General features: G+C 52.5%; 10 protein-coding genes across 10 annotated transcripts; 3 read left to right on the top strand and 7 right to left on the bottom strand.

Moving 5' to 3' along the window:
• Positions 1-400: 400 nt before the first annotated feature.
• On the top strand, positions 401-972 carry BO72DRAFT_499988 (uncharacterized protein; the record flags this gene model as incomplete). Its single annotated transcript, XM_040948875.1, has 5 exons — positions 401-418; positions 495-551; positions 618-633; positions 713-826; positions 902-972. 5 exons carry the CDS (start codon positions 401-403, stop codon positions 970-972), a joined length of 276 nt encoding a protein of 91 aa, XP_040797502.1.
• A 306-nt stretch (positions 973-1278) lies between these two features.
• On the bottom strand, positions 1279-3400 carry BO72DRAFT_480199 (zinc-dependent alcohol dehydrogenase; the record flags this gene model as incomplete). The annotated part of the gene is made up of 10 exons (XM_040947616.1): positions 2837-3400; positions 2681-2766; positions 2541-2589; positions 2360-2441; positions 2265-2286; positions 2123-2203; positions 1963-2062; positions 1840-1890; positions 1720-1783; positions 1279-1650 (listed from the first exon to the last, which is right to left on the bottom strand). Exons 1-10 carry the CDS (start codon positions 2977-2979, stop codon positions 1279-1281), a joined length of 1050 nt encoding a protein of 349 aa, XP_040797503.1. The 5' UTR covers positions 2980-3400.
• Positions 3401-3730: 330 nt separating this feature from the next.
• Positions 3731-4651, top strand: BO72DRAFT_451676 (uncharacterized protein). The gene is made up of 4 exons (XM_040945547.1): positions 3731-3882; positions 3946-4058; positions 4121-4183; positions 4320-4651. The coding sequence occupies exons 1-4, from the start codon at positions 3790-3792 to the stop codon at positions 4414-4416; spliced, it is 366 nt and encodes a 121-aa protein (XP_040797504.1). The 5' UTR covers positions 3731-3789; the 3' UTR covers positions 4417-4651.
• Positions 4652-4691: 40 nt separating this feature from the next.
• BO72DRAFT_386881 (cutinase-domain-containing protein) lies at positions 4692-5558 on the bottom strand (the record flags this gene model as incomplete). Its single annotated transcript, XM_040941655.1, has 3 exons — positions 4692-4965; positions 5075-5292; positions 5370-5558. 3 exons carry the CDS (start codon positions 5556-5558, stop codon positions 4692-4694), a joined length of 681 nt encoding a protein of 226 aa, XP_040797505.1.
• A 953-nt stretch (positions 5559-6511) lies between these two features.
• BO72DRAFT_531001 (trehalose-6-phosphate synthase) lies at positions 6512-8725 on the bottom strand. Its single transcript, XM_040950333.1, has 5 exons — positions 8092-8725; positions 7661-8021; positions 7197-7570; positions 6783-7125; positions 6512-6719 (listed from the first exon to the last, which is right to left on the bottom strand). Exons 1-5 carry the CDS (start codon positions 8384-8386, stop codon positions 6662-6664), a joined length of 1431 nt encoding a protein of 476 aa, XP_040797506.1. The 5' UTR covers positions 8387-8725; the 3' UTR covers positions 6512-6661.
• A 144-nt stretch (positions 8726-8869) lies between these two features.
• Positions 8870-10720, bottom strand: BO72DRAFT_488948 (putative nuclear envelope protein Brr6). The gene is made up of 3 exons (XM_040948062.1): positions 10492-10720; positions 9517-10418; positions 8870-9465 (listed from the first exon to the last, which is right to left on the bottom strand). Exons 1-3 carry the CDS (start codon positions 10604-10606, stop codon positions 9118-9120), a joined length of 1365 nt encoding a protein of 454 aa, XP_040797507.1. The 5' UTR covers positions 10607-10720; the 3' UTR covers positions 8870-9117.
• Positions 10721-11452: 732 nt separating this feature from the next.
• BO72DRAFT_235168 (uncharacterized protein) lies at positions 11453-12629 on the bottom strand. Its single transcript, XM_040939883.1, has 3 exons — positions 12618-12629; positions 12022-12495; positions 11453-11961 (listed from the first exon to the last, which is right to left on the bottom strand). The coding sequence occupies exons 2-3, from the start codon at positions 12189-12191 to the stop codon at positions 11580-11582; spliced, it is 552 nt and encodes a 183-aa protein (XP_040797508.1). The 5' UTR covers positions 12192-12495; positions 12618-12629; the 3' UTR covers positions 11453-11579.
• A 964-nt stretch (positions 12630-13593) lies between these two features.
• cwc26 (putative cell cycle control protein (Cwf26)) lies at positions 13594-15058 on the bottom strand. Its single transcript, XM_040939884.1, has one exon. It carries the CDS (start codon positions 14898-14900, stop codon positions 13857-13859), a length of 1044 nt encoding a protein of 347 aa, XP_040797509.1. The 5' UTR covers positions 14901-15058; the 3' UTR covers positions 13594-13856.
• A 133-nt stretch (positions 15059-15191) lies between these two features.
• Positions 15192-16081, top strand: BO72DRAFT_437352 (MGMT family protein; the record flags this gene model as incomplete). The annotated part of the gene is made up of 3 exons (XM_040943348.1): positions 15192-15440; positions 15564-15750; positions 15844-16081. The coding sequence occupies exons 1-3, from the start codon at positions 15326-15328 to the stop codon at positions 16079-16081; spliced, it is 540 nt and encodes a 179-aa protein (XP_040797510.1). The 5' UTR covers positions 15192-15325.
• Positions 16082-16362: 281 nt separating this feature from the next.
• BO72DRAFT_235244 (serine/threonine-protein kinase) lies at positions 16363-18929 on the bottom strand. Its single transcript, XM_040939885.1, has 6 exons — positions 18876-18929; positions 18385-18729; positions 17431-18221; positions 17292-17346; positions 17008-17236; positions 16363-16954 (listed from the first exon to the last, which is right to left on the bottom strand). Exons 2-6 carry the CDS (start codon positions 18561-18563, stop codon positions 16517-16519), a joined length of 1692 nt encoding a protein of 563 aa, XP_040797511.1. The 5' UTR covers positions 18564-18729; positions 18876-18929; the 3' UTR covers positions 16363-16516.
• Positions 18930-20311: the final 1382 nt, after the last annotated feature.

The raw sequence follows: 20311 nt of genomic DNA on the forward strand, positions 1-20311 counted from the left end.
CTGGAAGTATACCTGCACGAGCTTCCGTTTCACTGTGGACCCAGCTGCGTTCTCACGCTTGCAGCTGCTGGATGCTTGCTGTACGCTGTATGCTGAAATGCCCAAACTGGAACCTGCCACGCAAGGAAGCAAGCAGCACTGCACATGCAGTGGACATTTGACACCTCACATCCACCCCAAGGCAACTGAATATCGGGGGTTTTGGAGGGGTTGGACTGGGATGTATTCAACCCACTCTCTATATCGATGCGGTAGACGAGACCAGAAGAATAGGGATATAAACCCCCTCGAGCACCAGCGAGATGACCTCTTCCATCCCAAGCCATCCAGCCAACGGAGCAAGCATCGAACAGTCTTCTTCAATCCAAAGGATCCTCAATCCGGAACAACATCATTCAAAATGGTCCAGGACGCTAAGGTGAACAGCCCTTCCTTTTCTTGATGCCCTCAAATCGAAACATGAAAAGCCAAGCTGAAACCTGTTGTGGAAGCAGAACCTCTACTACTCCCTGGACTGGTTCCAGCAGATGAAGAAACAGTACGACGAAGCGGTAGGTTTCTACAATACCCGGTGCTGCACGGACTCTCGATACTGATTATGTGCCTGCTTCGCCCAGTCCTCCGACCGCTGCTGTGAGTCTTGACCCCACCCACTTTATCCGTCCCTCGTGCACGCGGAAGAGGAATGGGGTTTGGCTAACCACAACTCCAGTGGGCATGTCCTTCGACGAGGCCGCCCGCCACATCTCCAAGGATGGTCTCTCCATGACCGCCGATGAGGCCAAGGAGTTCGACGAGAACCACGACGGCAGCATCAACTTTGAGGGTGAGTGCTTCTCTTCCTTGTTTCAATCAAATTCCTTTCAGTCAGGTACAGAGCTAACAGCTGATGGATACAAAGAGTACCTGACCATGCGCTTCAAGTACGACGCCCTCCGCGAGGGTAACATGCGCGGCCGTCTCCTCGCATAAGCGTACAGACACTGAAACGCAAATGCACATACCACGCTGGAAGGGTGGAAGGGATCAAGACTATATTCCCTTATATACATAAATCAAGACCCCAGCGGCATGATAATGACATGACAATGAATCAACTCCGATACTCACTGCTTCCTTAGCGTAGAACAGAATTGAGAGAGACCCTAGGTATAGTAAAGTAACATATTAGCATCCCCTCACCCCACCCAGCACAGACAATAATCGCCAAAGAACCCTTCAAACCGCAAAAGAGGGAGCCCTCTAGCCCTCATGATAAAGATATAGAGTCCAGCCCCCCTAAGCAGGAATCCTCAACACCGCCCTCCCCTCCACCGCAAACCGCCCCAACAACCCCGCCACCTCATTGATCTCCCCCAGCTCAAACACCGTCACATGGGTGACCACCTTGCCCGCGACCGCCACCCGCAGCAGCGCCTGCATTTCATCCTCGGTGCCGACGGCGCTGCCCACGATCCGGTACCCGCGGTCCACGCACATCAGCGGCGAGATGGGGAGGTGGTAGTCCGGCCGGGGCAGGCCCACGCAGACGAGGGTGCCGACGGGCCGGAGGAACTCCACGCTCTGCTCGTAGGCCTTCTCCAGGCCGACGACCACGATCACGGCGTGGGCGCCGATGCCGTCGGTCAGGGATTGGATGTGGGTTGTGGGCTGCAGTGCGAGTTCTTAGTTTTCATGACGACAAGATTTGGTAGATGGTGGGCTCTTAAGAACTCATACGTCGTCGCTAAAGTCCACAAATGCCTCCGCGCCGGATTGCATGCAGATGTCTCGTTTGGATTCGCTGTAAGCTCATCAGCCGGGAATTCTCGGTTTGGCTGGGAGGGCAGAGGGACTTGCCTATCCACGGCAATGATCCTGTAGCCCATTTCCTTGCCGATTTGGATTCCTCTAGCCGCCGGGAGCATTTAGTACGCCGTGTATACTGGATTGGGAGAGAGGGCAGAGTATAGGGAAAGATACAGATGACCCAGTCCCCCGCCGGCACCCATGATCACCACCCAATCGCCCTTGTCGCAGTATTTGTCTAGCTTGTTCAATGCGCCGTACATGGTGAGGCCAGCTTGGGATAGACTCATTAGATATGAAGCAAGCATGTAGAGGAAGGAGGGGAAAGCTATACCACACAGCAACGGGGCAACAATTTCCGGCTTCAGGGTCTCCGGAATCGGGGACACGAAGTCGGCGGGTGAGACAACGTACTCTACAACAACCTTGGATCAGCTATCCCCCCAAAAGTCCCTGACAAAAAAGGATCCACTCACGCTGAAACGTCCCCGGCACACTCTGAATTATGGATAAGTCAGCCTCTTCAGAACTTCACCACGAAAAGAGAAAGCGATATATCATGAACACACACCCGCCCCGAATTCCTCTGATTCGGACAATTGGTATACTGGACCTTGCACGTCGGACAGTCGTTGCAACTACTCCATAGCCACCTATGAAACAACAAGAAGCGTCAGCATAAATACCAAGCAATCCTACCCCCTCCACACCAGTAAACCGAGAACAAAGGCAACGAGACGAAGGGAACAGACTTGACACCGACTCGCTTACCCAGCATATCACTCGGGGCATTCGGACCGACTAGCATCATTCAAATGCAAATCAGCCAACCACCTCTCACTGACGCACACGATACAACAGCACCAGAAAAGTCACGGAGGAGAGGACACACGCTTAACCACCCTTCCGACCCCCTCATGCCCGACCACATTCACACTCAACGGCAATTCCCCATAAATGCAATGCAGATCCGAGTGACTACCAGGTATGTAATCAGTCCCAGTGCCCGGTCCCGGGGCAAGAAAGACCGGGAAAAAGGCCCACGCACCAGAAACCAGTACACTCCAGCTGAACCAGTACCTCACCGTCAGCCGGCTCAGGGACCGGGATATCATGCCGCAGTTCCAGTTGCGCATGCGGGCGCGGATTCTCGATCCAGGCGGCAGTCTGGACTTGTGGGATGGAGGTCATTTTCTTCTCTTGCTGGCGATGGGAGGCGATCTTTTCAAGGCTTTGTGTATAGGTGAGTATAGAGCAAGAACAAGGGAGCTGAACGTGGAAGTTATCTATGATCGCAGCTTCGATTCAAAGGTTTGGTTCTGCGGGGGGGAGTCCGGGGAATGGGGAACGGACGGATCGAACTCGGCAATCGCGATCCCGATGTTCAGTGCCGATGGCGGAGATACGGATTTGTCGATCATGGCGGACGTGGGGGGAAGAGGTGGGGTATAGCCGGTGAAGGGGGGGTTCTTCAGGATCGATCGATCGATTCCATTCTCTGGGGCTGGGGTAGAGGAGATTCGATATTTGATAATTCTGCAGCATAGTATCCGTTCGAAGCTGGATTGGGTTGGAAACTTTCCAAGGGAAAGGTAAGCTGGATAGGAAGTTGATTACTAGACAGTTATCGCCCTCCCCCCCCAGTCTGTCAGCTACATAGAAGCAGGCGCCACAGGTACGACACTTGATATCTGCTTTGAATCATATTTCAATATATTATGACCTCCGATTCTGAGACATACATAGTAGCACGGATATTTATAGTGTCCGCATAAGCACTAACTACCAGTAGATGAGCTTACACTTGACCCCCTACTCCCCTACTCCTCCGCGCACTCTCGGGGGGCAAAGCTATAGCAATAATCCTTGTAGCTCCTCGCCCAGCAGCGCATATATAACAAGCCCCTACGCTACCTACCACTCCCAATTCCAAATTCTCATTCAGCCCCCAGCCTGACAAAACCTGCACCAAATTGAGCGTCACCTCACAAAACCGAAACCATGAAACCCAGCACCACCATCCTCCCACTATCCTCCCTCCTCCTGCTCCCAATCCCAGTCCCTCTCACCCTCGCGGCCACCTTCGTTGAACTCGTACCAGCCCCTGACCCTATTCCCCCACCTCAAAGGCAATCTCTAACAGCGAATCTCCCAAAGGAAGTAAGCTTCTACGGCTCCACCCTCGGGATCCCCGACTCCACGGCCTCCGTGCAAGTCCCCATCGGCAACCGCTCCGTGGTGCCGGCCACCTGTACGGATCTCCCTCTGACGTAGGTTCTTCTCCCTCCTTGAATTCTCTACTCAGGGAGGAACCTGGCTAATGTGCTGCAAGGGCGTACAACGCGACGTTGTTGCCGCAGGACCCTCCGGTTGAAGTCGAGTGTTATCTTCTTGGGTGCGTTATTTGCTTTGCTCTGTTGTGCTGTGCCAGGCTGTGATTGAGGCCACTGGGTGGCGGGTACAGCTGAGATATGAGAAGGGAGGGTGCTGGTCTGGGGGATATGAGCTGACAAAAGTGCTGCATGAACTAGGCTGCCCTGTCGGGATGTCGTGGGGACGATTTCGACGGAAGATACTTTTATCAAGCTGCTGAATCCGGCGAGGGCGGTGCAGTGTTATCCCGAGTAAGTGCTAGGTCATTGGAGGGAGGTGTAGCTGGGAGTTGGAGAAACCATAAAGGGTCCGGTCTACTGGGAACCTATCGATAACATGCTTGTCGATATCATATAGCTGCAATTGAATGAGCACGTAGACATAACCAATCTGGATAGGCAAAGCTCTAACTCCCACTTTGAATCCTATCAATCTGTGTGGAGTAAGCAAGCAACAATCTATCTGAGCCCCAACAAGTCAAAAGTTCAAACCTGAACCCATCCAACTCCTTTTTGTATACTCACAACCACCTAGTTGGATTGATTCACTTTCGATGCCAAGAAGTCAGATGCATCTTTCGCATACACAGAATACGTGTAATGAGGCGGCAACAAAAGCAAGATGTCGTCGCACACCACATCGCCCGGCGCGCAGTACACTTTGGTTCGGTCCTGCGGGTAGCCCGGGATACCCCCGCGGTCCTGGATGTTTCGCGAATACCCAAACAACACCACCGCCTTGATCTTGTTGCGGACCTCGTGCTTGACTTCTTGAATGGCATAGTCGATGACGGCACTGCCTTGACTATTGAACATCTTGGGTTAGCTGGTGGCTTGTGTAAAGAGTGGGAAGATCAGGAAGGTGAGCCCCCAGGCTTAGGGGAAATAAAGAATGTCGAGAGAGTAAACCATACCTGTATCCAGCAGCCACGACCTGGGTCTTCGGACACTTGGTTGTCGCCAGCTCGAGCATAGTGGCCGCGGACGCGATGGACTTCGCATCCGTGTTCGGGGTGAGGAAGTTTTGAGGTATGTCAGCGCTGTACATGCCGTCGACGCCCTGGCAGGCCACTCGGTTAGGGCTGATCTGCTCTTTTAGAGTGGCACAAAGGGGCGGTCCAATGACTGTGCCCTATATTGGTGTTAAATCAAGAGGACGGCGTGCCGATAGGGGCGGTAGATAAGAGACTTGAAGAGAAACTGGCTCACCATGTTGCCTGGTTCCCAAGATCCACGGACAAAGATCAATGTGAAGTCCTTGCAAGATCCACCCATGATATCGTTCGCATTTATCCCGGTTTGACGAGTTTGGAGGTGATCGGCCTCTGAAATAGGCAGAGGATTCGCTACAGCCAGCGTAGCATAGGCAGCGACAAGTAGCCATTTGAAACGGGCCATTCTGTCATGACGGTAAGAGATAGAGTCCAGCATGAATTAATAAACTGAAAGTAATGGACTGTCCATTATTCCGTCAGCATAAGATTCAGCTCGATTATATACTCCCTGTGTTATTGATAACACGGTAGCCTGGCCGACAATCAGCGGTGATCCGTCCATCCCAGACCCGGTGACAAGGTCGCTTTCGTCTGTGGCGACCACTTAAGGACATCGCCGATTCGAAGATGACCTGGACCGTAAGGAATCAGGTTCAGTTTCAGGGGGCGGATGTGGAAAATTGGGGGACCTGTGTGCCCCGAGGCAAGGAAATCAAGGTAAATAAACTCCGGGGAGAGCTTATTCGATCACCGATCCAAAGGACAACATGAAATATTCCGGGGCTCAGGATTGAATGCGGAAACAGCCGACTGACTGTCGGACCCCAAGGCAAAACCGCGTGTATTGAGTATATTCCATGGTCAACTTGGGTCGGTCTTGTGGTCAATGGTAAAGGACAAAGAAATCTCCCACGGTCTGACTGTTGTCATGATCCTGTTTTTGACACATGGGTAGAGTTTTTGCTGACGCGGTCAGATTTTTCTGCTTCAAGAAAGCCTCTGGGATCGCTGTTCCATATACGTAGACAGAGACCTGATGGAGATCAATTGATCTCTGCTGTCTTTCTGGTACCTTCTCAATGAATTATGGCAATGACGATGGTAAGCAGTTGAAGTAGATCTGTAGATTCAGGTATTATCACAGGAATGTTGTCGCCTTCGGTGCCGAGCTTTGGTCAGGGAAGAGTACCTAGACACGTTAGCTGAGTCTTACTCTCGCTGACTCTTGTCTAAAAGACCCTCCATGCTTCCAGTACCACGAGACCCCTATAGTACTATAGTACCAATAAGGACACTCTACAAGCACGGAGGGACAGAGCTTTCGCTTGTACAGGCAAAAGAAAAAACAAGCACATGCGCAGAATTGGCATGGAGATCAGTCGATCACATGCTCTTTGAAGAAGAAAATTATGTTTCACTTTGTACGTACAACATCACTACCATTCGTTATGTGTGTATCAACGTGTCATGTACTTTACCCAATCCTCGTCCTGCCCGGATTGACTCTCACGAGCTTCTCAAGCGTCCATACAGCGTGTCAATAAAGGTCTCTCCCCATTTCGCACTATTCCAACCACCATCGATCAGTAAACGTCATGACCCACGAACCAGAGCCAGAAACACTCACCTAGTGTTCGTCTCAATAAACTTTCGCAAAGTCTCGTAGTTCTTCTCTCGGTCCTCATCGCCCATGGTCACAGCCTTGTAAAGGACATCGACCATTTCCGCCATGTTGGCCGGGTGGAAGGTCAGACAGCCCTCTTTCATGAACGACGCCGCTCCCGCAAACTCGGACAGGACCAGCACACCGTGCCGTTGCGCCTGGCACGCCACGTATTCGAACGAAACCAAGTTCATGCCATCGCGCGTAGAGGTGAGCAAACACGCGTCCGCGACAGAGTACAATGCCGTCAGCTCACTGAAGTTGACCGATCGGTGCATGTAGATCAGTGGACATCCGTCGGCCGTTGCTGCAGGAAAGAGATGGTTAGCTGAGGCCCCCAGACATTCTTGAAGCAGTCCAAGACGACAAAGAACTCACAGTGCTTTCCATTGATCCTTCCCGCAATGGTGCTGATCTCCGTCTCCAGATCCTGATACTCCTTGACATCTTCGCGACTTGGCACGGCCACTTGAATCAACACCACCTTGTTGCTGAGCTCCGGATGCTGGTCCAGGAACGTGTCATATGCCTTCAGCTTCTGCGTAAGTCCCTTGATGTGGTCCAACCGATCCACCCCGATAATGATCTTCATGCCCTTGTACCGCTCCTGCAGCTCCTTGATGCGTTTCTGCACATCTTCATTCGCTTGCGAGTCCGCGAACTTCTGCGGATCGATCCCGACAATGAATTTCTCCACCACAACCTTCCGACCCCTGTACTCGATCTGTCCCGGGGTATCGGTTTTCGCGCCCCTGTCACACCACAGACAGTGTCAGCAGTAGCTCAAGGTGTGATTTCCCAGTAAGCAGGGAGTGAGTAAAGAAGCAGAAAAGGAAACGTACAGTGCCTCGGCAGAATGAACCATGTTCTGCTTGTACTCCTCCGTATGGAACCCGATCACATCACTTGCAAGCATCCCATCCAGCAGATCCTTCTGCACCGGCAGACTTCTCCACCAATCGCCCGCAGGGAAGGGGGTGTGCAGGGAGAACCCGATCGCGCAGTTCTTGTCCTTCAGCCGGTCGCGCAGCAGCCGAGGTAGAAGCATGAGATGATAGTCGTGGACCCAAATCAGAGTGCCTGGCAGGGCCTTCTCGGCGATCGTGTCGGCGAAGATCTCGTTGACGCGTTTGTACGACTCCCAGGGGCCTTCTTCGAAGGAGACACCGGATTGGTAGTGTAGACTAGGCCAGAGGATTGAGTCTGTAGGACGGGTTAGCTTGACTTTGGGTTCAAATAGGAAAGCGACACAGGAGTAAAAAGTGCTGCCTACTGGAGAAGTTGTTGTAGTGATCGTGCGCCAACTCATTGTCTAGGAAGATCGGAATCGCGTTGTGTTCGTCTAAGCTCTTGCGAAGCGACTCCCGGTCCTTCTCTTCGGCGACGTCGAGGCCTGGCCAGCCAAACCAGCTGAATTGGGTGGTTTTAGTGAGACCCGACAGCGAGGTGACTAGGCCGCCGCCCGACAGGGAGGACTGGTAGGAGCCGTCATCAGCCTTCTTGACCGACAGGGGGAGACGGTTGGAGACGACGAAGAGGTTTTGCCTGGTGCTTTCTCTGCGCGCCATGGTGGACACACGACTGGGTGGATTGAGATAGGTGAGATATCGTAGAGGTGTGCTATGTGATACTGTTGTTCTCGGCAAACCGATCTGAACGGTGGTGAAACGATGTCAAAAGTAGATAGGAAAGTAGATAAGGCTGATATAGTTTGATGTACAGATGTAGTATGCAATACGTCAGGATGAAGGCACGGAGCCACGGACTTTGGCCCTCAATTATCCTTGCGAGCTGCCATCAGCTTATGTCTCGGCAACATCCCTGGGAGCTGTACCCATCCAATCACTACTTGAAATTGGATCAAATGTCACGGCGATCTCCCGAGTGTGAAAGAAAGCTGGATGCTGGGTGGTTGATGCAAGTGCTCATACCAATTCACTTCACCGGCGAAGCTGCTGGTGGCTTGAACATTGACGTCATACAGCTGTCATCAGGTACTAAGTATGTGTGCAACATCCCAGTCAATGACCACAACCTGAGCATTTATTCACCACTTTCTGAAGATACAAATTATATTTGGATCATGGTTCAAACACAAATCGGATATGTACACAATACCCTTATCCAAACTCCAAGCCCAGCCGGGACACATGCACTGAACACCTGACCATATTGTTTTCCTATCGATAACAACTTAAAAACTCCGTTGTCACCGGCAGATGCAATTAAGAAATGAACCAAAGATACAACCACACAAGACCACCATGGAGAAATTGAGGATGATAGGCTAATAAACAGCTCACAGCAATCGCTTGACTGGACTTGGAGTGCGTAGGCGGGAATCCCGGCTACGGCCCCGTTCGGTCGCAAATCCCTTTCCTTGCGGTTTTTCCAGAAGCAGGGGTGCATCTTGTTTTTCAAATCCGGAGACTGACCCCTGACCCTGAGGGCCCATGTACCCGTAACCTGGGTCATGCTGGTAGGAGTATTGCGATTGAGCGATCGGCGGATGATGCTGACCGGAGGCCTGTCTTGTGAAAGCTGGGGCGGGATGAGAGTAATCATGTTGGTTGTAGCGGTTGCGGAAGGATCGGAAGGACCAGTTGCTGACGACGGTGACGGTCGAAATAGTAGCTAGGAAGAACAACTGAGATGATGTTAGCTGTGTAGCCAGGCAAGGGTGTAGGTGGATCCATACAATCGCTTTCCAACTGATCGGATCAATGAAGCTGTTGATGATCACTGCCATCGTATGCGCCGACACTTTGGCACGGCCAACCTTGGCCGGGTCCCGATTCATGCATCGTTCCCAGTTCTCACACACGGTCTCCAGCGCTGGAAGGCGATCGCCGCCGGCGCACCGATTGTCAACATAGCTCTTCGCACACGCCGCCATCTCCGCCAGAATAGTATCCGACACCTCCTCCGCCGCCTGATCAAATTCAGCGCGAATAGCAGAAACGAAGCCAAAAACCACGTAGACGGCAAGCGAGAATAACGAAAGGTTCACCACCAACTGCGCCCACCACGAGAGAATGCTCGGGATATTCGGGTGCGCTTCCAGCAGGGCGAAGAAATCCGAAAACGAGGCCAAACGCGATCCAGATTGGCCTTCAGGCTGTGTTTGGTCCTGCCGTGTCTTTGTACTCTTCAGGGGTCCTGCGTCCGGGTTATCACTCTCATCATCACTATCCTCCTTCCTCAACTGTACATCTAGCGCCTTGTCCCTGCGACGTCTCTTCTGAACACGTCGCGCCAGTGCGTTCGAGTAGTGGCTCACGCGAGGGATTTCTCCGCGGCCAGGGCTAGGTGCAAACCGACCATACATGCTGTACAACGAGTTGCGGTGTCCTGACTTCGTAGGTTGATCGGGGGTGTCTTCGTTGTCCGCATGCTCAGGGGAGGACATGTTTTCGGCGCCGGATGAGAAGTCGACATCGAATTTGCGAGGGGTCATGAAAGCTGCGTGGCTGAAGGCGGGCTTAGGTGTGCCCGGTGGCTGCTGGGTTCTAGGTTGAGAAAAGAGGTAGGGTTGCGAATTCGGCTCTCGGAGGGCAGGTAGGGACTTCTTTCCAGGGGAATCGAAAATACTGTGAGGGCCTACTGGCATAATTAGCTTTTAGCAAGCTTTCTCCATGCAGTTAACATGAACGATCACAGTTGATAGACGCACGTTTCCTCTGGTTGTCATGCTTCATGCCCACCTGGTAAAAGGGCGACGTCACATCTCCGGGGGGTTTGGACTGCCACTCGAAGTCCATCGGACTTTCCGCCGTTCGCGGCTCCATCTTGTCGGAGAGAGAAAGTGATAATCAGTATCAAGAAAGAGGAAGGCAGGTGGTGGTGAGAATATAAGTTGGGGTTGTTTGAGGACGGTGAAGGGGTTGAGAGGGTCGGAGGGCGGCCGATGCAGATGGACTTTTTTCCGATTCCTGGTTCCTTTTTTTGTTTTGGTAAACAATCCAGACTCTCCGCCGAGCAACGCTTGGTGGCGACTACCCGCCTTAGGCCCGGACAATGGGGAATCGTGTTTCTCTTTATGATAAGTCTAGATAACTACATGGATGTCAACTTGACAAATGTGCTTCGTGGTTGACAAGCTGCTGCATACCAAGAGATTGTTGGGCGAATTTCGACGTCGTGGTGATTGCATATGCACGTCTGCAGGAGCGCGGTCGGGTGGGCTTGAGCTACTGACTGCCATCACCTTACATTTCTTCTACTATGGTCTCGATCCCTTGCCAGTCAAGGTATGATCTCATTACTTATCTATAATGCTATGTATGTCAATCAAATTAGACAACTGTATTGCAGGCGATCATAGCGACAATGCGGGAAGCCTCCACTTACTCGCCTCCAGCCCCTGCAATGGGTGGGTTAATCGCGACCGTGCTGCAACTAAACCTTCCCCGCACTCCGTTCTACTCTCTATACATCCATCTAATTCAAGCCATCAAGACAATCAAAAATATATACGTGCTCTAATGTACTGTCTAAAGCCAGACTAAACTAATAAGCTAGGACCGAGCCTGATGATAATAACAATGTGCTGATATAAAACAAAAAAAAGACCTCAGGCTTGCCCCAGCAGGCCCATTAAGAGGAGTGAATCCCAAGCACGGAGACATGATGCATGAATGATGATGATACAATCAACCAAAAGTTCAGCGCAAAAAGAATACACCTGAGTTGTTGATTCCCAACTCCAATCCGAAAAGATCATGACGCTAGAAAAACAGTAAGAGAGTGTAAGACCAGGACTCAAGGATGGACGTGGTCCACCAGTTCGAAGTCATCATCATCCGCCAGATAACCGATAGCGGTCTCGCTCTCGCGAGAGATTATCTCATACGTCTTGATGATCTTCTCTGTCTCCTTGATCTCAAACTTCTCAACCGCCTTGCTCACAGCGTCTGAGAGTATAGTCTGCCCCGAAACGTCATAGTCGTGCAAAGAGCCATCCTTGTCCTCGAGCTCCTCTTGGATTCGAGTGACTGATCCCGGGGCGGCGACATCATCACCGGAAGAGTCGGACGGACCACTCTCGAGGGCCTCCCGGACATCGGCGCGAAGGGCTATCTTCGCATCGCTGGCCAGATGGTTGGACTCTCTCTCGCGATCGAACCGCAGGGCACGTGTGAAGCTATCCCACCTCGGTCAGATTTGCAATAGACTAGGCAACCACGGGAGCTTGGGGCCTTACTTCATGCTATGGGTGATCGGCATCGCTGGGCGAGTGGAAGGAAGGGCGGACGAGAGGGGGTCAGGAACAGTACGAGCACGTCGACTACCGTAAGCCCATTTCGCCTTGTGGTCGTGGGCCCGCTTCGCCTCCTTATCCGCCCGACGCATATCAAGCAGGGATTCGGACATGACGGTCAACGGAGTTACACGCTGTCTGTCAAGCGATGTGGTATGGTGAACGAGCTGTGACTGGGTCTGAGGAGACGTGTAGTACACGCTTCGGAGAGTGAATGAGTGGTGGTTGCCTGGACGAGCTCCAAGTGATGGGGGTTGAGGAGTGAAGGGATATAAAGCCAGGGAAACAAGGCTGGCCGGCGTAAGGCGCGAGAAGGAAGGGTCCTGAGTCTGAGTAATGAACCACGAACCAAAGAAGTCCGATAAACAATGACCGTGGCTACAAGGCGTTCTTGGTCTGAGTCATAAAGAACCCCGGCTGGTTCCCAGTCATCAGCGATCCGGATATTGGTCAAGGCGGCAAATGGCGCAATCCAAGGGGGACAAACCTCACTGCAAGTGAGATGGAGGCGAAAGGAAAGTAGAGAAGGAAGTGACAACCTTGTGAGGAGGGGATGGGCTAGTAGTCATTCCCTGAAATGAGGGATGGGGGATGGAGGAGGGTTATGCTCTCAATAGCCTCCTGAAGGGTTACTACTATCGGTACCTTCGTAGTTAGTTCGTCGCAATAAGTCAGATACGAAAATGGGTAGCACGGGGTACAGGACAAAGATGGGGAGCTGGTGGCCGGATGATAGGTCATCTGTTGGATATCATTCATTCTTTCTCTTTCTATTTATGAACAAGCACTTGGCAGCCTGCTTATTGACCATCTTCCCAAAGGGTTTTTACTTTTTGGAGGCAAGACAAGATCGTTATCGGGAAGACCATGGGGGATAAAGTGAGCGAGGATGAGTGGCCAGCCTCTCCTGGATTGTTCGTTATCGCAGTTTGCCGATCCCCCGAGCGCCACTGCCCCAACCATGGTTTATCTTCCCCTCCATTGTTCCTTATCCCGAGGTTAAAGGAACTATTGAGATTTTTGAGACGTTTGGAACCAAAGATGGGTTGTCAATCCGATCCACTAAATCCAGGCACGTTGGCTTATCTGAATGTTTACTTGCTGAGGCATGGCATGATGAATGATTGTCGCTTGTTGTTCTCCACGCAAGGATTCACAGTATAGGTACAGTATGTACAGTAGTATATGCCAGTCCAGGCTTTGCGGTGGACGAATGAGGGAAACCACCGTGCTCACGGGGAATGACTGAAACCCAGGTGATGACGCTTGTCAGCCACAGTCCTGGTGAACGTGATCCCATCAAGCGCATCAAGCGAGTCATCAGCTGCACGTCTTCCCTGTCGCTGATCGGAATTCCGTTAGCGCGGCCGGTGACTCGATGGCTGATCGTCAAGTTGATGGCTGGGGAAGGAGTAAGAAAGAGAGTGGGAGGCTTGGAGGTCATGGCGGTGCCGGCACAGCCATGACATCAGCGAGTATGTCAAGTCAACTGGCGGGTTTGCAATTCCTCCACTCACCGCCAATCTGCGACGGAGATACTTTCCATCGAACCGAACTGGATGTGATTATAAGTCATATACTCATATACTCATAACTGCGAAGCGCCAGGAGTATGCACGGAAACTCTTCCCACTGCAAATCACGTCGGGGTCCAAATCCGGTAATTATCAATGTCATCATGGCCAGTGTCCAGCACTGGATCCGTGTAACAGAAGTCATAGCAGAGTCATAGGTATCTAAACCACACACGCAATACACACCACTCTCCAAAAAAGCAGTTACTCATCCATCTGCCATTCGTAATCCAACGCCTCCAACCTCCCCTTCCGATTCCTAGCCGCAAACCACTCCTTCTCGAACCCGTTACTCCGATCCACACCATCCCACCGATGGCCCGGCCGGATTCCATAGCGATTCGGCTGGAACGCCCCCTTATACAAGGGCTTGCCCGTCACACTGGTACCGGGCCCGGCGGTCTTGGTCAAGAACTGCGCGGCGGGGTCATTCCAGCGCTGGCGCGCCTTGAGCTCGTCGTTCAGCTCGTCGTCCTCGGCGGTGCGCGCCAGCGGCATCGCCTTGGCCTCCTGTAGCTGCTGCCGCCTCTCCTCCCGCTGCTGCCGCTGCACATCGCCCATGAGCGCCTCGCGCGCCTCTTCCTCCTTGAGCTTCTTCTCCTCCTCCGCCCGGCGCGCCTCCGCCCGCTTCAGCGCCACATTGATGATGCGCCCCGAGGCATCACGGTAGATCGTCTCCTGCGCCTGCTCCCCAGCGGCCGCGGCGCTGCCCTTGTACCGGGCCGCCTCCAGCTTCTTCCTCCGCTCCTGCGCCGCCACCATGGCCGCTGTATCCGCCGCCGTCTGCAGTCCCGCTCGCGCGCCGGACTCCATCCTCATCCCGTCGTAATCGTCTTCATCCTCATCTGCAACAACCGGCGCGTCGTCCTCATCCTCGCCGTCATCCCCCCCACGCCCGGCCTTCCGTTCCGCCGCCGCAGACGCCAATATCGCATCCGCCGCATCCCTCTCCGCATCCGCATCCGCGCTGCCAATCGTCTTCCACCCAGATTTCTTCGCCCGCCGGAACTCGCCGCCGGCACCCCCGCTGCGTGCGCCCGACACGATCGCTGGGTTATATTCGTCATCGTCTAGATCCCGGGCGCCAGAGGCGGCGCGGAGATCCGGCGGATCGTCATCGGCGATGATGAGGCCGGATCCTTCGGCTTTGGTGGTCTTCTTGCGTTTCTTCTTGGGGCGGTCGGTCGGGGCCGGGTCGGCGGTCAGGTAGTTTTTGGCGAGGTAGTCTGCTAGCGAGGAGGAGGGCATTGTAGTGTGTTTTATTTTGCGGAAGGTAGGTCTCGAAAACGTAGATCGATTGTAGAAACAAGTAGTGGATGTGTATAGACGTGAATAGAGAGAAAAGAAAAGGTAGAGCAAGGTAGTGTTCAGAAACTCAAAAGAGCAGTGTAAAGCACCGACCTCGTAAACTCGGGAAAGCTGCCCAGCCCAGTCTAAACTGGCAGCTCGGAGGATGAGTTCTGCCGGTAATCTATTGCGCCCCCGTAAAGTACAATACCATACTTCTCACCCTCCTCCACCCATAACTTACAATGCATCTAGATCTATCAATGCAGCCGTCAGTCATAATCAATCCGCAAACCCCTCCTCCGCCCCCTTCACCATAGAGCTCAAACACCTCCAGCCATCGCCAACCTCACACCATATACACATACACCCACACAAGAAAAGAAATGCCCCGCTCCGACGAAGCCGAATGGTGGATCAACGCCGTCTACGAAGCGATCCAAGAAATCCCCCGCGGCCGAGTAACCTCTTACGGCCATATCGCCTGCCTCCTGGGATATCGTACGTATCACTGCATGCAGTGCTAGCTGCCGTTTCTAGCCCCCTTCATATCCTTAACGAGCCTTTATCCTTGGCTCCCCCAGGGCTGTAGATCACCCAACTAACTCCAGTAATGAAAATCAGCTAAACGCCCCCGCCAAGTCGGCGTAAGCCTCAAACATCTGCCCTCTGCGCCGTCGAATCCCGAGACAGAGACAGTTGTAGAAGCAGAGGCAGATAGCGAAGAAGAGCCCGCCGCAACCCCATTCTTTCACTCCGGGAACGTCCCGTGGCAGCGCGTGATTAATTCCAAGGGGATGATTTCGCATCGGTATGTCTTCCCTTGAACCACACTTGTCTCTGGGCTTAAGGTGGGTTCTCGAAGCGAAGTGTTTTCCTTGCTGATTTTGTTTGGTGCGGACAGAGGGCCAGGAAGTGCAGAGCGGCAGGCTGAAGTGCTGCGAGCGGAGGGCGTGGAGGTGGAGGTGGATAGTATGGGGGAGTACTATGTGGATTTTGGGCGGTTTGGGTGGTTTCCGGATGTGTTGCCGAGTGAGGAAGGGTTGGAGTCGGATGGAGATGGGGAGGGCGAGGGGGAGGGGGAGGGAGAGGTACGTAGTGATGGTGATCGAAATAGAAATGGAAATGAGTTGTTTGTCTGATGTTCTTTCGCTGCTACTCTTACTGCCTTCGGGATATAGATGTACTGTAGGTCTGTCTCAGATAGAGCAATATCTCGTAAGAGTATGGCAATCAGTCCTAGTAGCAACGAAGTCGTCGGTCAAATAGACTTTCATAGTGTGAGAGCGGGATGGACTTCTATGAGGGTAGAATATTTGAAGCGAAGAAAATAAAGTGTAAAGAGGGTCTGTGGAGGGGACCGGCACAGTAGACGACCATGCAATCAATCATGTGTAGGGCAATCATAAACATCCAGTCAAACGGGCCAGTAAGGAACCAAAAAATATAGAATATAAAAGATCCGCCTCTCGAAATCATACCAAAGGAAACTCGTCGCCGGACTCCGCGATGCACACAGATATCACGGGTCCTCTCTCATTCCTAACTTGCTTTTCGTGGGTCTTTTCCGCTTGCCTTTATCTCCGTTTGACCTCGGTCGCCCATCCGTCAATCCCCTCGCCTCGACTCCCAGGGAGTATGCCCAGGTCTACCGCCTCCATGCCGAGCGTGTCCTTCATCCATTCATGGGCAGCCATACCGCCAGCGTTGGCTCGTCTTTCGGGAGAGACTTCGAGCATCGGAAGGAGGAACTCGCTGATGCGCAAGCTCTCCTCCACGCTGAAGTGATACTTCTCCCGTAGCACGTCAGGAAGTGACCAGTGGCGCAAGCGGTGAATGTTGCGCAACTCTCCCTTGCGGTTGAAGATTTCCTGGGACCACTTCCCCGATAGGCAGAGAGACTTGGGGAACGGGCCCAACAGCTCGATAATTTGTGCGATATGGTCGTCATCTTTGCCGTACTTAGTGCCTGATTGCGGGTCGAACAAGTAGTCGCCTGTGATTAATTCGAAGACCTGTTGCACGGTCAGAGGACAGACGCAGTAGTCGGGATGTACCTGCAACTCACCATGCATGCCATACTCCAAATATCCGTACTAGCTCCCCACTTGGATCCTAGAATGACCTCAGGCGAACGGTATTGTCGCGTCTGGATGTCATTGGTGAAATGATGCCCAACCCAGCACGCATTGCCCAGATCGGCAATCTTCACGGAAATGATATCACAATCCAGCTCATCACTCGGGGTGGAAGACTTGTCGAGCGAGATGCCCGATACCTCTCGTTCCAAGAGATCACTAACACCAATGAGTACATAATCTTTGACCTTCATTCCATCGGGAGTAGACATACGCAGTCTTTTCTCTTTGTTTCTGTTTCTCATCTTCATCCTTGATGCCTAATAACTCTTTCATGGACGCAGCCCCCGAATTAGCCTCTGTCACTTGCGATTAGCGATTTCTGAGGCCCAGAAATCTTTTCTTGAACATACCTGACGACTCGTTCATCATCTGGCTGAGACTGCTGTGGGAATTTTGTGAACTGTGTTTAAACTCGAAACTCGTGTTGAGGGGACTGGGCAGCGGTTGGCTTCCAGTGATCAGGGTGCGGCGCCGCCGCCGGCCGTTGCGGTTGTCCTCCTTCTGCTCCTTCTTGGCCTCCTCCTTAACGTACGTTTTCACGATCTGCTCCACGTCGCCGATCTCGATCAGCACGTTCTCCGGCTTCAGATCGGTGTGAATGATTCCACATTCCCGGTGCAAGTAGTCCAGACCCAGCAGCACTTGCTTCGTAATCTGTTTGACGAGCGGCATAGGAATGCCGCGATGATTCCATCGCTTGATCAATCCAAGCAAGTTTTCTCCCAGCACTTCAAATACCATGCAGACGTGGACACCATTGGGGCCCTTATGCTCGAAAGAGTCGAGCAGACTGACCACATGTTTGCGACCAGGGTGGGATGGCTTCGCTTGGACGATGCGATTCAGCAGCTTGATCTCGTCGATAGCGGTTTCGGTATAATGAGCGGCGGAGCGAACGACCTTCAGGGCGACGTGCTTGCCGGTCGTCGTATCGCGGGACAGCCAGACTGTCGAAAAGTGACCCCACCCGAGCTTGCGCACGACCACGTATCGACCATTGTTGTAGGTTTCTCCGACGCTGACCGGATGGTAACCGCCCTTGCAGTAATCTTCCGAGTCTTCCTCCTCAGCGGTGGTCTCCAGTTCTTCGCCGGAGGATGAGGAGGATGAGCGCGATGGCGGGGCGCCGTATGCGGGATTCCTGCCAGACATGGCGGTTAGAGGATTTTAGGAGAAGAAAAAGCGGGCTGGGAAAGTGGGCGGAGCAGAAAAACAAGAAATTAGGCAATCAGATGGGATGGACCCGAACTCATGGACACGATGGAGAATATGGGGGGGGGGGGAAGACGGGCGAAAGACCATACCCCTCAGTAGTGGTAGTCGTTTGGTCGACAGGCGCACCGGGTTCGTTGGTGACGATCGGCTTTAAGTCGGTCCCTTTTCTTCTCTTCTTACCGCCATTGCCATTAGCAGCGGCCGCAGCGACACTAGCCATCTGCTTTCCCTTATTGATAACGGCTTTGGTGATTTCAACCCCGTCCATGGTGATGTTACAAAAGAATGAGTAACGACGGGGTGGATATCGGGGGGGGTTTGAAAATGACGGAGGCGAAAGTTTTTGGGGAGGGGAGGAGGAAGAGGAGGGGAGGGGGGCAAAGAGAAAAGATAGATAGGCCGGAGGTTGGGGGGGGTGGATGGCGGGCGTTCGACTTGGTAGCGCGAAGTCCAGTCAGTCAGTCAGTCCATTCAGTACCTGTAGTTGGTGGGTGTGGCCGGCAGCGGCAGGCGGGCGGAGAGGATACAGTAGGGTAGTAGTAGGTAAGGTAGGTAAGAAAGAGGTAACTCAGGAACTTACTGGGTAGAGAGAGTGTTGGGTTCTGCGAATCTGAGGGGTCGTCTTTTGGTTTGGGTTCGGGTTCAGCAGCGCCCGCAATGGGTTGTAGAAAAATATGAACTGTAAGAAATCGATGGTTCAACAAGGCGCACTTGCACTTCACAGTCTATGAACCAGATTAGTCGCAAGGAATTTCTTCAACCAGGCGATGAGATAGTGCAGCATGCAATGCATGAACCTGGAAATCAAAGCCTAATATTGCTCCAGACGAAGAGTACTTGGAGAAAGACGAGGGATGATGCACCGGAGTTATGACGCAAACGATATAGACGGATCGATGCAACAACCACCAACCACCATCCGATGTGAGCCTGGTTTCCACAACTCTAGACCTTCTCGGGGAATAATGCGCTTCAAGCAAGGGAGAAACAAAACTGAAGAAGCGAACAATAGACAGGAAAAACGGAGTGCCGATGGTAGAGATCAACCAGGAATGTCCGCAAGCGTAGGTGCGGGAGGGAGTAGTTAAGTTGTGAGGACGAGAGAAAGGGCGAGAGAGAGAGAGAGCACGCACACGAAGCAACACAGTGTTAAAGGCTCACAACCACTATTTGCATTGAGGTGGCAAATCAATAGATTTTCTCAGTTGGGCCTGAATGGGCAAGAAATCAGTCCATTGTGAAGAAGAGATCATATCATGTTCAGATCCCAGGAGAGAAGCCAACCTGCTTGCTTATACAGTATATGAATTTCTAGAACATGCGCTGTCGGCGTGGCAGTTGTCGTATCTATAGATGGCGTTGCGGGAGAAGAGGGGCACAGACATTAACTTACTATGTACTGTGGAACTTAGTCTGTTTATACTCATAAGCTGGATCCAGGAGGAGTCAAACAGAGTACGATAATCGACTTGATTAATAAGTATGTGGTGAGATATTGATTGGTCTTGTTCGTGTTGCATGCAGAGAAAAGCTTCTAGCTTTGAATCCGGGGTTCTACAGTACGAATCTACCACAAAATGTCCATCCACACAACCATCCTTCCCGCTAGGACTTGTTCCATACAATATACAGGCCTACTACATGCTACCAGGCTGTTACACAAGATATAATCTAACACCTCCCCAGCCATATCGGAGGATCCCGCCCGTTGGCACCCGATCGATCTAGGCTTGATGTCACTCAATGCTGGCGGAGTCTATGATTCAACTAACGGATCGGCCCATGCGGGTACATGTCTGAGATATGATTGTGCTCTGAATCACTCATTCAGCCCCAGACTGTCTAGCATTGTATGTGTGCTGTCTCAGCCAGGTGCATGAAACGGTGCTCGACAAGGACAAGGGAGGCCGCTAGGATCTCTTATGCACCGTATTATAGAAAGTACGGAGTACCAGGAAACCTGAATCCTGAGGCATCACGGGTTGCACTGGGGAAAATCAAGGCAGAGCCAATCAT

Source organism: Aspergillus fijiensis (genome assembly GCF_003184825.1).
Source record: "Aspergillus fijiensis CBS 313.89 unplaced genomic scaffold BO72scaffold_59, whole genome shotgun sequence".
Lineage (NCBI taxonomy): Eukaryota > Fungi > Ascomycota > Eurotiomycetes > Eurotiales > Aspergillaceae > Aspergillus > Aspergillus fijiensis.